This window comes from Danio rerio, chromosome 15 (genome assembly GCF_052040795.2).
Source record: "Danio rerio strain M-AB ecotype USA chromosome 15, GRCz13ab, whole genome shotgun sequence".
NCBI classification, from domain to species: domain Eukaryota; kingdom Metazoa; phylum Chordata; class Actinopteri; order Cypriniformes; family Danionidae; genus Danio; species Danio rerio.
This window is the reverse complement of record NC_141035.1, coordinates 19,727,012-19,744,425: the sequence shown is the minus strand read 5'-3', so window position 1 is coordinate 19,744,425 and position 17,414 is coordinate 19,727,012. Positions and strand designations below refer to the sequence as shown.

The 17,414-nt window shown below is 34.5% G+C and overlaps 1 protein-coding gene across 3 annotated transcripts; it reads right to left on the bottom strand.

Annotated features, from left to right (window-relative positions):
* Nucleotides 1-1,762: 1,762 nt before the first annotated feature.
* On the bottom strand, nucleotides 1,763-13,803 carry plin2 (perilipin 2). Of its 3 annotated transcripts, XR_015508834.1 has the most exons (9): nucleotides 13,745-13,803; nucleotides 13,618-13,660; nucleotides 11,957-12,152; nucleotides 11,789-11,871; nucleotides 9,640-9,925; nucleotides 6,694-6,878; nucleotides 6,478-6,606; nucleotides 2,530-3,619; nucleotides 1,763-2,373 (listed from the first exon to the last, which is right to left on the bottom strand). XR_015508834.1 is itself a non-coding variant. In XM_087283394.1 (8 exons), the coding sequence occupies exons 1-8, from the start codon at nucleotides 13,777-13,779 to the stop codon at nucleotides 3,242-3,244; spliced, it is 1,305 nt and encodes a 434-aa protein (XP_087139520.1). In that variant the 5' UTR covers nucleotides 13,780-13,803; the 3' UTR covers nucleotides 1,763-3,241.
* Nucleotides 13,804-17,414: the final 3,611 nt, after the last annotated feature.

Below are 17,414 nucleotides of genomic sequence, written 5' to 3'. Positions count from 1 at the left end.
CTAAGCTGTCAGAAGAGGTGGTGGTTTAAAGGTGATTGACAGGGTGTGCGCGCGACATGTCTGAGGAGAGATGCAGTGGGAAGGGGTGAGAAGGGTGCGCGACGATGCGTATTTGAGGACCGGGAGGGAGACGTGAGATTACCGGGAGATCATCACTCATTTGCGGGCATCCGGAGACTCGCGAAACTTCCAGTCCTACTCATAATTCTCTCTTCATATAGCCGTATGCCTATTACATATCCATAAAACACTGTGATATAACCGCGCTTGGATCGGATCACTTTCTCACTGCAATCGACCCGCTCCAGGGTTCATTTCAATCGAGCTGAGACCACCTCATTCAAGCGATCTCGGAGCGATTTCTTTGGCTTGGAACAGAGCGCGATTGCCCTGTTCACATATGCCAAACGAACCGCGCTAACTGGGCAAACGAGACAGTTTCCGAAACAAAAGTGTAGGTGTGAAAGCACCCATAGAGAAAATGTTGAAAGTCTCTAACGGGACCATTTTCAGTCCCAAGATCCCCCCTTACAACTGTAGGGCATCCTCCCAAACAAACGCTCCATGCTTCCATATAATATGCTCCAATAAGCTTTGGATCACAGCCAAATAATCTTACGCGAAAACCCATCAATACAGCCATTTATACAAACGCCATATGGTTTCAGTTTAGAGTTTCAGAGTCCAAATGCCATATAAAGTTTGGTCCCTATAGCAAAGTAGTTGCGCCTCCTGAGCCGTCTTGCTCTCCTCACTGAAACACCTGCAAGGTCCAGTTCCTTCAGCACTAAGCGCACGTCTTCTTTTCTCACACGTAGACCATTTTCTCTACATTTCGTGTACATCAATCGGTACCCATGAAGTTGCCCAGAGAATTGCAGCTGATTTTGGATGAAATCAACAAGAACAGCTAAAGCTTCCGGCTAAACAGTCCTTTTTCGCGCAATATCCTTTTCAAGTGTCTTTCACTTATATCAAAACCGGGCCTTGAACTAAGCATTGAGCATATTATCCTTAAGCCCAAGTTCAAAATAAAGCTCTATGAAGCCGTCCATCGTAAACGCAAGGACCCTAAAATGAAGAAAGAGGAAGTGTTGTTTTAAACAGAAAGTGTTTATTTGCGAGATAACGCAAAACATCTTTGCGAAGGAACGCAAAACATCTTTGCGAAATAACACAAAACATCTTTGCGAGGGAACGCAAAACAACTTTGCGAGAGAACGCAAAAACTTAGAAATATATATTTTCCTCCCACCCATTTTTTTCTTTCACCCATTTTTTTTTTCATTCAGCCAATTTTTTTCTCCACCACTACCAGATTATCAGAACCAAGGACACCAATCAGAAATGAAAAGGACATACTGCTATCAAGGTGAAAACATTCATTCATTCATTTTCTTTTCGGCTTAGTCCCTTTATTAATTAGGGATCACCAGAGTGGAATGAACCGCCAAATTTTCCAGCATATATATTTTTTTGTCAGATGCCCATCCAGCTGCTACTCATCACTGGGAAACACCCATACACTCTCATTTACACACTAAGGCCAGTTTAGTTTATTCAATTCACCTATCGTGCATGTCTTTAAACTGTGGGGGAAACCAGAGCACCCGTAGGAAATAGGAACATGGGGAGAACATGCAAACTCCACACAAGAATGCCAACTGACCCAGCTGGGACATGACTTTGCTGTGAGAAGACAGCGCTAACCATTGAGCCACCGTGTGGCCCCATAAGAAGCAACACACACAACAAAAATAAATAATGTAATAATATTATTTTATTAGAAATGTACAAAACCAATATAAAGACAGCATATTGAATATAGTGTGCACAAGCCATTACGTACACCCAAAAGCGTCAGGCATATCCAAATGTTGCAGCAAAGAACATGATTCTTGCCACAGAAAATATCAATGTTTTCAATGTAGAGAATATTTTTACTGACAGGAATGTGTGATTGTAAAAAGAAAGGAATGATTAAAGGCACAGGTCACCAAAACATCTTAAGTTACTCTCCATTTTTCTATTCAACACAAAAAAGATATTTTGAATAATGCTGGAAACAGGTGACCATTGACTTCCATAGTACACTCACTGTCATAAATGCTGCGTTCCACACAATCGATTTTGTGTTAGGGCAACATGAAAGTGTTAGCTTATTAGTTTTTACAATTTTACGTGGAGGAAACATAAAAAGTTAAGTTGCCCTCCTAAAACTCAAGAATTGCATTTTCTTTCAGCTCATTTTAAATAAGTAGCATGGACAACCAGCAAAAGTCCCTTTTTTGCCGCTGCAAAATAGGTTGTTTTAAATTGAGTTGAATAAAATGAACTTTTCAACACTGTAAACAATGAAATAAGTGAGTAAACCTGTTGATTTAAAAATAATTAGTTGACATTACTTTAAAAACCTTGACTTAAAATGTTTAAGTAAATGAACTATGTGCGTAATTTAAAAAATTAAGTTAGTTGAACTTATCAATTATAAGTCGAAACTGGTTTACTCACTTTTTAAGTAAAGTCAACTTGTCGCTTTTAAAGCAATGGGTTTACTCACTTTTCTAAGTAAAGTAAATAATCCTTTTTTTACAGTGTCGTTATTTCAACTTACATCAGTCAGACTGACTAAAAATATTAAGTTAAACTTTGCATGACTTAAAAAATGAGTTGAAACCTGATTCACTTATTCATTCATTTTCATTCGGCTTAGTCCCTTTATTCATAAGAGGTCACCACAGAGGAACAAACCGCCAACTATTACAGCATATGTTTTGCGCAGCGAATACCTTTCCAGCTGCAACCCATCACTGGGAAACACCCATACACTCTCACATTTACTCATACACTACGACTAATTTAGCTTATTCAATTCACCTATAGCACATGTCTTTGAACTGTGGGGTGAAACCAGAACACCTGGAGGAAACCCATGCCAACATGGGGAGAATATGCAAACCCCACACAGAAATGCCAACTGACCCAGCCTGGACTCAAATCAGTGACCTTCTTGCTGTAAGGCGACAGTGCTAACCACTGAGCCACTGTGTCACAACTTGATTAACGTATTAAGATAAGTTAAAGCAACATAGAAACATTTGCTTTCATGACTTTGTGTGTAGGAAAACAAAATGGAGGTCAATGGCTACCGGTTTACAACATTATTAAAATAACGTCTTTTGTGTTCAGAAAACAAATCAGGTGACTCAATAATGACAGGATTTTAATATTCGATTAAGCTTCATTCAGTGACTTGAAGGGTCCTCTGTTTGCTACATTTGGCCTCGTTTTCAACGGCGTGCTCCACACGTGGGTAAAACGGTCCGACCAGCCAGTTGAGAGGAGTGTTGTTGAGCAGGTAGTCCATCACGTTGTCCATGGACTCTGTGATTCTGCTGAGCTGTGAGCGGCTGGAGGACAGGACGGTGCTGGACAGATCCCCCAGCACGGCCGCTTTACTGAAGCTGCTGTAGATCTCCAATGCGGAGCGGCTTACAGAGCCCACCTGGAGCTGGACGTGCTGAGGGAGACCCCTGAGACTGGACACCAGCACCACACATGTGCTCTGAAGCTGCTGGCTGAGGCTGTGGGCGATGGTCAGTGTGCGCGACTCAATTTGCTGAGAGGAAAAAACGAAGAAACATATTTGACTGATTCATTCGAGTGATAGATTCACTACTATAGAAATTATTAAGGGGATAGATTATGCAAGAAATTATATTTAGGATCTGGGTCGAACCAGCCTCTCCCTCTGTCATGTTCACCAGTGATCCAGCCTGTGCAGATCGTTGGTAAACACACAGTTCGCTACAAATCTACCAGCAAAAGAACTACAAGATCCAGTCACGCACCACTTGCACACCTGACCTAGGTCCTGTCTGATTGCAAACACTCACAGCTGAAGCTGCTCATGAACTGATTACATGTCCTATAAGGAGAGCCCTCACACACACATCTGGGCTGAGTCTTGTTATACTGAAGTGTAAACATTATGACGGGTTTTCCTTGCCTTCTCTTGCTGTGTTTTTGACCCTCGCCTTGTTTGTTCATTTATGTTGCCTGCTGCTTGCCTGTACTGACCATCTGCCTGTTATTATGACTCTGGATTTCCTGTGTACATCTGTTTGCCCCTGTGTTGACCATTGCTTGCGTGACCATCCTGCTAATAAACCCTGTGTTTGGATCTGAACTCCGTTGTCTGTACCCCGCTTCACATTACATGCTGGTACACAAGGCTTTTAGCTGGTTATGTGGAAATTCAAAACTGACCCAAAACAAACCATTAGGTCGGCAATGAAAATTCGCTTGAGTGGTTCGACTGGCATTCTAAGAGCCGTGGAAGTTTTAAAATAAGAAACAATAAAAAAATATATAAAATATCTTTAATCACTGACTTTTAAGTAGTTTTAAACATTTGTGAGTTTTCTTTTTTGATTGATTCACTCATTTTCTTTTTAACTTAGTCCCTTTATTAATCAGGGGTCACCACAGCGGAATGAACCATCAACTGATCTGGTATATGTTTTACACAGCGGATGCCCTTTCAGCTGCAACCCATCACTGGGAAACATCCTTATTTGGTTAAACAAAAAATATGTATATTATGAAAAATGTAAAAATGTGAAGACATCGACTTCAATGGTAGGAAAAACAAATACTTTAGAAGTCAATGGTTACAGGTTTTCAGCATTTTTCAAAATATCTTCTTTTCTGTTCGACAAAAGATGAAACAAGTAAAGGTTGAGAAATTGATGACCGATATTTCCTTTTTAAATGAACTACCCCTTTCAAATTAAAGATGGGTGTACACTATTGTACAGAACATACTTCAACAGTCACAAACATATTTTTATTTGATGGCAGCTCATCAAAATTAGGACGGATTCTAAAATGAGGGAAAGTAACTGTAAAATAAATAGATTTTATTTGACAATAGTGTATATAACAATTTACTTTACATTTTATTTACGTTTTAAATTATTTATAGTAATAACAATAAGATCAAAATCAGTATAATCTTTTGTAATATTTAATGTGTCAACAACAGTGTGAATTTGCGCATTATATTACCTTTATTACATATAATATTTATAAATATTATGATTATAGTAAATCTTTTCTAAAATTTTAAACCCAAAAATGGATATTGTGATTTAAAATGTCTTTGGAGTAAAAATTGTTTTAAATTCCAAAACAGTTTACTTTTTTTTTTCTCAAACTCTACTTTTTTTTTTTTCAAATCTCTCAAACTACGTTCTTCTATTTTTGATATTATTATTATGCTTAAAACTCATTATTATAACCAGAAAGCTACACCTATTAACTGAAATCATGTTACATAATCAGTTTTAAAAAAATATTTAATGTACCCTATGGGACATTCTACCAGAAACAAACATTATCTGTCCTCGAAATAAAAGTATAAATACAGTGAATAAAAAGTATTTTGTGCTAGAAAATGTCTAAAATGGACTGAAGGTTGATTTCTGTGAGCTGATTTGTAAAGGAATATGTCATTTATCTGATTCTCAGATTTTTTTTATTTTTATAAAATCACTTAACAAATGTACAAACTCTGTCCTTATCCTCAGTCCAATTAAACCCACATCTTTAATAGTTTTGTTATGCTAAAAACTGTTATTTAAAGAAAAAAATACATCAGAAATAGCAAGTTTAAGTAGTTATCATTTACATCAATTGATTAAAAAAATTTAATTATAAATAAATTCTACAAATTAAAGACTATTTTACAACTGTCTCTATGTGTTCGGTCACTCCTGTCACATTTGCATTAAATTCAACATAAAAAGCATGCAATAAACCTTTAACGCTATATGACAGTAGAAGCTGACAGTGATCAAGGATGCGTTCTATCATTAAATTGTATGATTTTATGCTTGTTTTTGTATGATTTTTTTCGGAGGACAAGCTTAAATTAGGCCCTGTCACATTTTCTATTAGGGAAAATGTACTTTTCTGGTAGAATCTCCCATATAACAGTGGTTCTCAACCATGTTTCTGAAGGACCACCTGCTCTACACATTTACCGTCTCTTCTTAAACAAACACACCAGAATCAGATCATCAGCTCATAAGCAGAGACTGAAAGAGCTGTAATGGGTGTGACAGACAAATGAGACATTCAAAACATGAAACATGGTGGTCCTCCAGGAACGTGGTCGAGAAACACTTCCCTATATTTTATTTCTTTGCTTTTTTCTCATTAAATCAGTTTTATTTCTATTAAAATTAAAACACATGAAACCAATAATGTAATTACTTTAAGTTTTAATTATTAATCTTTTTTTTTCGCTTTAGAATTTCATCAGCAGTTTTAATATATTTCTGTCACAATAATGTATACCAAGTTAAAGCCTTCTCTGTGTACATTAAAAGACAAAAATGTCTCAAGTGAAAAGCAATAAATCATTATCAATTTGCTGAATATATTGCTAAAAAGTATTAATATCTCTGATACCTCAGCTTCACTGTCTGTTTCGCTCTCTGTTTCTTGGCTTTGAGGAACGCTCTTCCAGCCCATTAGTGAACCCAGTTTCTCCTGCAGCTTCTGGTTAGACCCATCAATATTCTTCCTGGTAAATTCGATCTAAAAAACAAAAGCAATAAAATGACTTGCAAGAAATTTGATTACATTACTGTATACCTCTGTGAGTTCATCTAAAGATCAACCTACTATATCCATGGTGTGGTTAAGCTGTGAAATGGACTCCTGTCCGCGCTGCACGGCATGACGAACTTTCTCCACGGCTCTCTGATAAGTCCTGTCTCTGACTTTAATGGACAGAGAGCCCAGTCGGACATAATAATTGGCCAAATCGCTGTCATTTTCCAATCCTTCAGTATTCCTCTCTTCACCTTCTGAGAGAGAAACGGGACAAAGGAACATTTGTTGAGATTGGTTAGATCTCCATTTGCGAGATTAGTGAGGCTCAGGAAATGAGAGTAATTTCAGATTTCTGGTCAACAATCTCTTTGAGACGTGAACAAGTCGGATGTTCTGCACATAAATGGGATTAATTTTCTTTTTCCAGGGACATGAAGTAATTCCCAGCACTATTTGACACACATAACAGAGCATATAGTATGGATGCTCTTGTTAATTAGTTAGAAAGCCATGTCTCCTGAGAAGCATATCACAAGACTATCACAAGACACGAACCTAAAATGTACATATGCAGTTCATGGAGTGCAAGAGGTATTTATGGATGATTTATTATAATTTTTAAATTGTGTTGAAATTTAGTCAATCTTTGAAAAAAATTGAAACAATTTTCCATATACTGAAAGTCTTTCATCAAGATATATTTTTCAAAACATGGAAACATGACATTGTGTTGGCAGAGATTTAGCTTTTGGGGGGGGGTCAGCTATTTATTTATATTCCTTCAGCTAAGTCCCTTTATTCATCAGGGGTCACCACAGCGGAATGAACCGCCAACTTATCCAGCATGTGTTTTACGTAGCGGATGCCCTTTCAGCTGTAACCCATCACTGGGAACTCAAACACTCATTCGCACACATACATACACTACGGGCAATTTAGCCAACCCAATTCACCTGTACCACATGTCTTTGGACTATGGGGGAAACCGGAGCACACGGAGGAAACCCACGCGAACGCAGGCAGAAATTCTTATTACATGTTTTATCCCTTTGTCATATGTAACTGTTTTTGTATGTGTGTGATGATGTGTTTTTTTATTTTAGGTTGCCTTTTAAAATCTGGCAGGGGGCAACAGATGAAAATTAGCCCTTGTGGTTGACTCTGGCTTATTTACAGTTTTACTGTTTATTAATGAGCATTGTCCCTGTTAAATACAATAAAAAAACATAAAACAAGCAAAAAAAAAACATGCAAACTCAACAATTGGAATAATTGTGTAATGATTTTAAGTTTTAATAATTCAGAATTTGTAATAAATAATAATTAGTACTTTAGTAATATTTATTTAAAAAAAATTATTTTCAAAATTTTAACTTACTATACAATTGTAATATATAAAATAAACAAATGAGGCTATTTAAACTTACAGTAGTGCATTCTAAATGAATAATTCACCCAAAAATGACGATTCATTCATAATAAAAAGGGTTTCTTTGTTGTTTTGAACACAAAAGACGATATTTTGAAAAAATGTGAAACCTTTTACCATTGACTTCAATAGTAGGAAAAACAATGGTTACAGGTTTCCAACATTCTTCAAAATAACTTCTTTTGTGTTCAACCAATTCAAAAAGATTTGCAACAAGTAAAAGCTGAGTAAATGATGATAGAATTGTCCTTTTTAGGTGAACTATCCATTTAAACTGCCTTTTTATACAGTAATTAAGGTTTCAAAATTAGTTTTGAAGGTCTCATGTGATTACATCCATCTGAGGTCAAGATTTTACATGCAACTTATTTAACAAAACATAACTCTGTGCTCCTACTCCTTTCACTTAGTAGTGACCAGTGCATAGCACAAACCGCGTGGGCGCACCCACAAGAGGAGGGGAAGGAAATTTGTATTAAAATCCGACTCCCTGGACAAATCTGACTCCCCTTCGCATGCATCACTCACCGCCTCCAGTTAAACTCACTGCGGTTTATTGTGACATTTTTATTGAGAATTTTTTTCTGAAATTGACAGCAAGAATGATCATAGAAATATTGTTTAATTGACAAGCAGCACCAATGTTCAAAAGAATTTAAAACGCCAAATAAGACAAATTTATACCCCATTTCGAAAGTAAAACATACTCTAATAGGTAGTGTAATCTACACAACATTAATTGAAGTGTGTGGGCAAGAGGGGGCTGTGTTTTGATGTGATCCGGTTATGTTGTAGTTCTGTGACTTCTGGTTTTAACTGCAAGTTGGTTAAAAGTTATAACAATTAAAGTAACTAAGTTAAATAAAATTAAATAAAATATTTTCCCAGAGATAGGTTGCGGCTGGAAAGGCATCCACTTCGTAAAAAACGTGCAGGATAAGTTGGTGGTTCATTACGCTGTGGCAACCCTGGATTAATAAAGGGACTAAGCCGGAAAGAAAATGAATAAATGAATGAGTAAATAAAATATTAATCTAATATTTTGGGTGTTTTTTTTTTTTGCTTTTTGGTGGGTTTTGAACAGCTTTTGGGCTGAGAAAAGTCAGCTATATCTGACAACACTGCCGCTTTCTAACAGCCTGCTTTGCTTTGATTGGTCAGATTTCCCAGCCTGCTCTGACTTTTCTACTGCTTAAGGCATGTTAGAAAGAAAACGCCAACACTCAAAAAATGATGTTTGCTATTTGTTAAAACTACTTATTTAAAATGAGCTCAAACACTACAACTTTTAGGTTTAATCCACTTAAATTTGTAAAAACTAATAAATTAATTCCTTCATGTTATCCCACCACAAATCAGCTGTGTGGAACCAAGCATTTTTTACAGTGTATTTACTTTAAACACATAAACTTAAACAGTAAACAGCAAATTAAGCCAAAAACTAAACTAAACAATAAACCAAAGTCTTCTAGGTTTCGGCTACAGTGTTTGTGAGTAAAAGTATAAAGTTTTTGCATTGAAAGCAGCCACACATCAGATAGAAAACAGTAAACTGATATGAAACTAATAGTAAATGAGGTGCTCACCTTTTTCCTCCTCATTTTCAGGCAAGTAGTGCTCCAGCAGCGTCTCAGATGTGCTCAGTGCATTGTCCACTCTGCTGGACACCAGTTTGAGCATCCTGCTGTCCATCACTGTCTGGACTCCACCGCTGACCACAGTCTTGGTCTTCTCCACGCTGCCCTGTACTGCCCCGCGTGTTCGGTCCATCACATCATTTAGGGTGATGGAGACAGACTCCTTGGCACCGCTCACAGTCCCGCTGACAGCCTCCTTGGCTCCTGTCACTGCATCTTTAGCATTGGCCATAATCTGAAAGAGAAGAATAAACATAAGACTCTTAACAGAACTAGATTCTCCTGGAGAAATCATTATAAATGGCTACTTTATCTATATAAGCTGAATTTTTTATATACACACAGTTCAAGTCAGAATTATTAGCCCCCCTATTCATTTTGTTTTCTTTTTTAAATATTTCCAAAATTATGCTTAACAGAGCAGGGAAAGTTTCACAGTATGTCTGATAATATATATTATTAGTCTTTTTAGTCTTATTTGTTTTATTTTAGCTAGAATAAAAGCACTTTTTAATTTTGTAAAACCCATTTTAAGGTTAAAATTTTTAGCCCCTTTCAGCTAATTTTTTTTCTGATAGTCTACAGAACAAACCATCATTACACAATAACTTGCCTAATTACTCTAACCTGCCTAGTTATCCTAATTAACCTAGTGAAGCCTTTAAATGTCACTTTAAGCTGTATAGAAGTGTCTTGAAAAATATCTAGTCATATATTATTTACTAACATCATGGCAAAGATAAAATAAATCAGTTATTAGAAATGAGTTAATAAAACTATTATGTTTAGAAAAGTGTTGTAAAAATCTTCTCTCTGTTAAACAGAAATTGGGGAAAAAAATAAACAAGGGGGCTAATAATTTTAACTTTCACTGTATATATTCCACATTTTTTCTCATTCATTCATTAATTTTACTTTGACTTAGTCCCTTGTTTATCAGGGGTAGCCACAGTGGAATGAACCGCCAACTATTCGGGCATAGATTTCATGCAGTGGATGCCCTTCCAACTACAATAATTTTTTTCTATAGATTTTTATTTATATATTTATAGTATATATACGTTTTAAGACAGCATAGCATGAATCAATCATTTATGTTATTCATTGTGGTTCAAGTGAATGAGCGGAGCTAAAGATACATTTTTTGTTCAGTTTGCTCAATTTCACTTTCTGATTGGTGGATTTAAAAAAATAATTGTATTGTGTACTTTTTTTTAACTTAAATTCAGCTGTTGAACATGATTATTAAAAAGGTAAAAATATATATATTTGAATGAATAATAGCTTTGGCAACTTTATTAACAGGTCTGTCTTAAAATATTTAATTGGTTATTGATAAAATCAGCTTCCTAATTGAGAAAATTTATGGTTCTAAAACTTGCTTATAACACTGTGGGTTGAGTGTAATAATGTTTGTAATGTTTGTAATAATTTTTGGTTTAATTTGCTCTATTACTCTCTGATTGGCTGATTTTTAAAAGTTATTGTGTTATGTACTTTTTTTTTTACCTCAGATTTAGCTGTTAAACAAACTTATTTTCTAAACAACAAGGTTAAAACAGGTTTAAAAAAGTGAAAACTGATGGTTTTGACAAAATGATATGCCATTTATTAACAGGTCTGTCTTTTCTAACTGAGAAAATTATTTAACTAAAACTTAATTATTGCACTGTATAGAACATAAAAACTAGCCAGTTAATAGTCAATGCGCCAATTTCCAATTCATTGCTTTAGTTTAATGATCTTTTTTTTTACTTTAACTAAAAGGTTTGCAATGTTGTGATGCACATCAAATCTGGTCGGTTTTATTAATGTTTTATAACATCTGATAAATTCTTATAGAAGAAAAATGCCGCTGGAAAAATGTCCAGTTACTCATGCTCTTTATTACTGTGATGTCATGTGAAAGACAGTTTGTCCCCATGCCAGTAAAAATGAAAAGAGCTAAACAGATGTTATATTGCATGACAAAAGTAAAAGTGATCATTATTTTTGATAAACGAATAGGAGCACACTTTCATTTTGAGAACTATCATTATTAATAATAATAAAAAACAAAATAAAAACTATTAACTTTATTCCCATGATGACTATTTACCTGTTCAGATGGCTTGTGTAGGATCGGCAGAGTCTTTTCTATCTTATCCAGTCCTTTGCACGCCAGGTCATTTGCCATAGAGACTACAAAAAAAAAAAAAAAGCTTGGTCAAAAGCAGTCACACTGTAATCTGCCCTGATCTCACCCTGCAAACAACAATAGACTTACTCTGAGGCTCCAGTTTGCCAATGATTGGTAAAGCGCTGTGAAAGGCAGCTGAGGTTATGGATTTGACACCATTCTCAGCAACCTCGCACACAGACTTCAGGTATGGGTGGTTGTTCTTGGTGTTGACGTACACGTTCGACATCATGTCATAGGTGGAAACAACCAGGGGAAGGTGAACAATTCGGGCAACCACATTCTAGAAAGGAACAAACAGGGATGAAAAAATTCAGTCACATTTCATCTAACAAACATCATATTTACATTTAAAATGAGACACCTTTGCTGCAAAAAACTAAACAAAACTATTTTACAGCTTTTTTATTAACTTCTGACATGGATCTTAAAAGATTCTGTCTTGCCTCTTTTCATAACATTATTTTGATCGCATCACTAGAAGGGGCTAGAACGCATACTGTGATGTATTGTAGTGAAACAGCCCAAGCTTTTAAAAAACTGTTGTAAATGGAAGATGTCCAGGGTTTTTTGCAGGTTTCACCAAGTCAAATGTAAGACTTTTAAAGACCTTTTTAACACCATGAAGAATCAAATTTCAGACTTTTATAGGGCTAAACACGAATAATTGTTTTAATGGTCCAGCAAAAAAAAAAAAAAAAAATGTAAAGGTCATTTTTAGCGACATATTTAAAACAAGCAGACCTTGGTTGTAAACACATTTTTCGTTCAACATAACTTAAAAAAACTCTTTAAAAACTAAATGTTTGCACATCAGACTACAGTTATAATAAAATTCATCAGGAGTTTTGCTCAAAGTTTTACTGAAATGTGTTGTTGGTGATTGGATGTGTTTTGGAATGATTGGGTAGCTTTACATAAACAAAGGAAAATTAAGACCTGTTTAAAATTAATTAAGACCAACAAGACAATATTTCAGTGAAATTAAGGTCGTTTTAAATCTTGAATTTTTTAATGATCGTTTGAATTTTAGACATTATAAGACTTTTTAAGACCTTGTGAATACCCTGCTGCCGTTGGTTAATTGTATGCAGGGCCAGATTTAACCAATAAGCAACATACCCCGCCACTAAGGGCCCCAGGAAATCTGAGGGCCCCCAAAAAATACCTATAATTATACTTATAAATTATATATAATATCATTTTCTGTCATATTTTGTATGATGATGGTTTAAAAAATAAATGTTTAATGTTTAATACATCTGCGCAATGTATCCCCTACCTCAACTATGAAGTCAAGCAGTCAAACTAGCTAAAGATTTAGTTTTAAAAACAAAATATTTTATATATAATTTTTAGTTGTGAATTAATTTTAAGAAAACAAATGACTTAAAAAGATTTACAAGATGCTTTACATATTGGTATTATTATTCCGCATTAAGACAAATGCAGAAAGGGAGTGGTTGAGTGATATAAGAAAACAGTAAAATAAACCTAATTAAAATACATTAAAATAAGCAAGGTGCATTTCAGAACTTTTGGGCCCCATGGCTGGAATTGCTTAGGGCCCACAATTCACTGAACCCGCCCCTGAATGTATGTTGTGTTTCTTTTAAAATACAGTCATACAAATATACCAATATAAATATATGTACTGTCATCCTTGCTTTGTCACCCTACCAAATAAACAAAAACCACACAAACATCTTCAATATTACATGACATTAATGAGGATTAAAGTGGCAAACCTGGTTATTTACATCCTCCATAGAACCCATGTTAGCAGAAAATCTGCAAAAGAAAATAGTTCAAGTCGTAAGCAAACTGACATCTCTTTCATTTAAAGCATTAGACAAAACAAAAACGCTTTTTTACCTGTTGTGCAGTTTCAAGTGCAGAAGAAAGCTCATGAAGTGCTTCTCAGTTGCTGTAATGAGGATTGATCGACTGCTTTAGATTTTATAGGAAGGAGCTGTGGCGATAGACTGAAGATGACGTCACGACGAGCGATGTAGTCCAAAGGTCGGGGATTTCACGCTGAGACCATGAAAATGACATAAACCGGCGTTTGCGAGGTTCATTTGACGGTTAAGCATTAGTTCTCAAACGTTTATAATACAGAATTAAAAACATAACACGGTTTGAGTTTAAGGTGCAGTTTGACATCTGAAACATGTTTTACAAAAACTACGTAACGTTAGCAGCTGACATACTGTAGCAACTTCCGGTTTTATTGACCTAATTATTGTGTAATCTAGGTTGAAGTTCACACATAGTGTCTGTACAGGTAATTTAAGGCGAATATGTTGTATCAGGGCATAACATATAGGTTAAAAGTCATCGGCCATCGTCACAAGGACTTTGTCATTTTGAAAATGTTGTCATCTGTCTGACATCATTGTCATTAACGGATGAGATCACTCTTCTTCAGCACCTAATACCTAGATTTAATACTTGTTGAAATTTACTTCACTATTGAATCTCTTAAGTTTATTAATAATAAGAAGAATACGTTACTTAAAGCTTATCATATTATTTTTTTTCTTAATGATTAAGACTTTGTAAAGTTTTTTTTTCTTTCCTAATTTTTTGTTATTGTATTTTCTCTTCAATGCAGTGATGTTGTTTTTCTTGTTTAATAATAATAATAAAAAACTCTTCTTCAGCATCTCGAAAATACATGCATAAATGAGAATACACATAAAAAAACTAATCTGAGAGCAAATAACTAAAAGAAGTCCCGTGCTCAGTAAGTTTGTACGGTAAAATAAAAGTTTAAAGAAACCATATCTGAATATGTAGGCCTAATGTGTGCCTATAATTCATAGCTGTAACTTCATTAGAATTTTTTAGTGTTCATTTTTATGATCCTTCAGAAATAATTGATTTGCTGCTCTACTATGTATGATAATTTATTATTCACGCTCAGTCATTAGGTTAATAATGGTTCTTATTATTATTAACAAATAATCTGCTTCTCTTATTTTGTAAATACTGTGATATGGTTTGTTTTTTTGGGTACTTTGATGGATACAAAGTACAAAGTAATGGATTTTAATTTTATTTAGTAACATTAATGTCTTTACTGCCACTTTTGTCACTGACATGTCATCTAATTAATGTGTCCCAGAAGAGTATTTATAAAACAACAATTAGTGATTAAAGTAAGTGATTTAAGTAAATAAATGCATAGTTCACCCAAAAAATGTAAATTCTTTCATCTTATATTCTTCCTCCATTTCTTCCAAACTGGTAATATATATAAAACTAATGAGATATTTCGTCACCTTAGAATTATAAGGTTCTATCTGCGTTCTGAATGATTTTAAGATATTGAGCTTCAAAGTTATTGCATTCCATATAGCAAACAACATGTGTGTAACAGATCTCTTTCATACATTAACATGACAGAGACCCTAAGGGTCTAAATGTAAATTATCAAAGTTCTCTTACATTTGCAAATTGGAGTAAATAAACCACGGTAAATGCAGATAGTACCTTCTCATTCTGAAAAGTTATTTTCCAATTGGAGTTATAAGGTTCTATCTGCCAGATCATTCATTGAAGCATTACTTATCAAGAAATAAAATAAAAAATATATAGTTTAGTGTTGTAACAATATGTTGATGCTTGAGAAAGTTAAAATTTTGCTTTCTATAACATTTATTTTATGTTTTAGGATGACATTTTTTTCTTTTAAAATTAAGCAGGCTGTACTAAAATATTTTTTTCCAGTGCAGCTGTTAATTTTATCTAATTAATATGTTCATATTTATTAAATTGTATGTTTTAAATAAATTATTGAATTATATTTATTGAATTATATGCTCCATTAAATAAATTAAGGATTTGCCCTTCAAGGCTTAATATTAAACTTATAGACTTTAAAAGAAAAAATGAGCAAATCAGTTTAATAAACACTGAAAAGTTTTTCACTGACTATATACAAAAATAAAAATATTTCACATTTAATATACAAATTTTTAAATATTAATTTCTTTTTCAACAATGTAAAACTGAGCAATTCATCTCAACATTTGCCTAGCAGTGGCGCAGTGGGTAGCACGATTGTCTCACAGCAAGAAGGTCGCTGGTTCGAGCCTTGGCTGGGTCAGTTGGTGTTTCTGTGTGGAGTTTACATGTTCTCCCAGTGTTTGCGTGGGTTTCCTTTGGGTGCTTTGGTTTCCCCCACAAGTCCAAAGACATGCGGTACAGGTGAATTGGATAAACTAAAATTGGCCATAGTGTATGTGTGTGATTGAGTGTATATGGGTGTTTCCCAGTGTTGGGTTGCAGCTGTAAGGGCATCCGCTGTGTAAAACATATGCTGGATAAGTTGGCGGTTCATTCTGCTGTGGCAACCTCAGATTAATAAAGGGACTAAGTCGAAAAGAAAATGAATGAATTAATCTCAATGTCAAGAAATGCTTCTAAATCATCACATTTACACACATTTTAATTTTGTGTGGTGCGGCATTCTTTAATTGACTCTAATTTTGTGTGATTTTGTTCTTCTGGTGTTTCCCGCTGTCAATGGCGCAGTCCAGTGAAATGACAAAGAAAGCTGATCTTGATTGGTCCTCATGCGTGCATTAAAAATGCTGATTGGCTCACAGATAGAACCTTATAGAGCCAAGCTAGAGTTCAACTTTGTAGATACACCTTGTTTTGTTTTTTAAATAAAAAGCCTTAAAATGTAAACAACTTATAAAAACACATCCCATAATGTAAATAAGTTGCCATTTAAAAAGAATATGTGAATAACTCAATTTTGACAAAAATGTCAGATAGAACCTTATAATTCCAAGGTGACGATTTTAAAGAATGTTGAAAAATCTTGTTTTGTGTGCAACACAAGAAAGAAATACATACAAATTTAGAACTTCTTGAGTGTGAGAAAATAACGGGGATTTTGATTTTAACTTGATGGGTTTTTTATGCTTCACATCATAGAAAATAATTTTTATTTTATAAAACTTTTTAGGTTCTTTGGGGAAACCAAAAACACCCTCGAAACTTTTATTTTTCTATAGCTTGCATAAGAAGGTCTTTTTTTTTCTTTTTAAATCAAACAAAAAGTGCTCAGGGGTAGCTTAATTAATGTGTCTGTGCTCTTTGAGTAAGGGTATTCATCAGAATAAACAGCAAAAGTAAGTCAAAGGCACTCAAAAATGTAGAAATATTATTAAAAAGCCTTTATTGACATGGATATTTCATAATAATTTTATTTAAGTGCAAACACATAAAAAACAGATGAAATGTTTAAATGTCTGTCGTGTAAGTGTAGTGACGTTGTATAACCACTAGATGTAGCTACAGTAAAACAAGTCCGCTGCTTGCTACATTGTTTTGTTTTACGAATATCCCACTTTGAACAAACAATAACTTGAATTGTTGAATTAATAGATGCAGATGAAAACTTAGTTTAAAACCACAGAACATTTTTTAAATTTACTGAAATTCATGACTAAAGTTATGCCCTGTAATTACCAGCCACCCAAGTTTTTATTCATATTTTAAAATAAAGTTATGATTAAAGTATTAT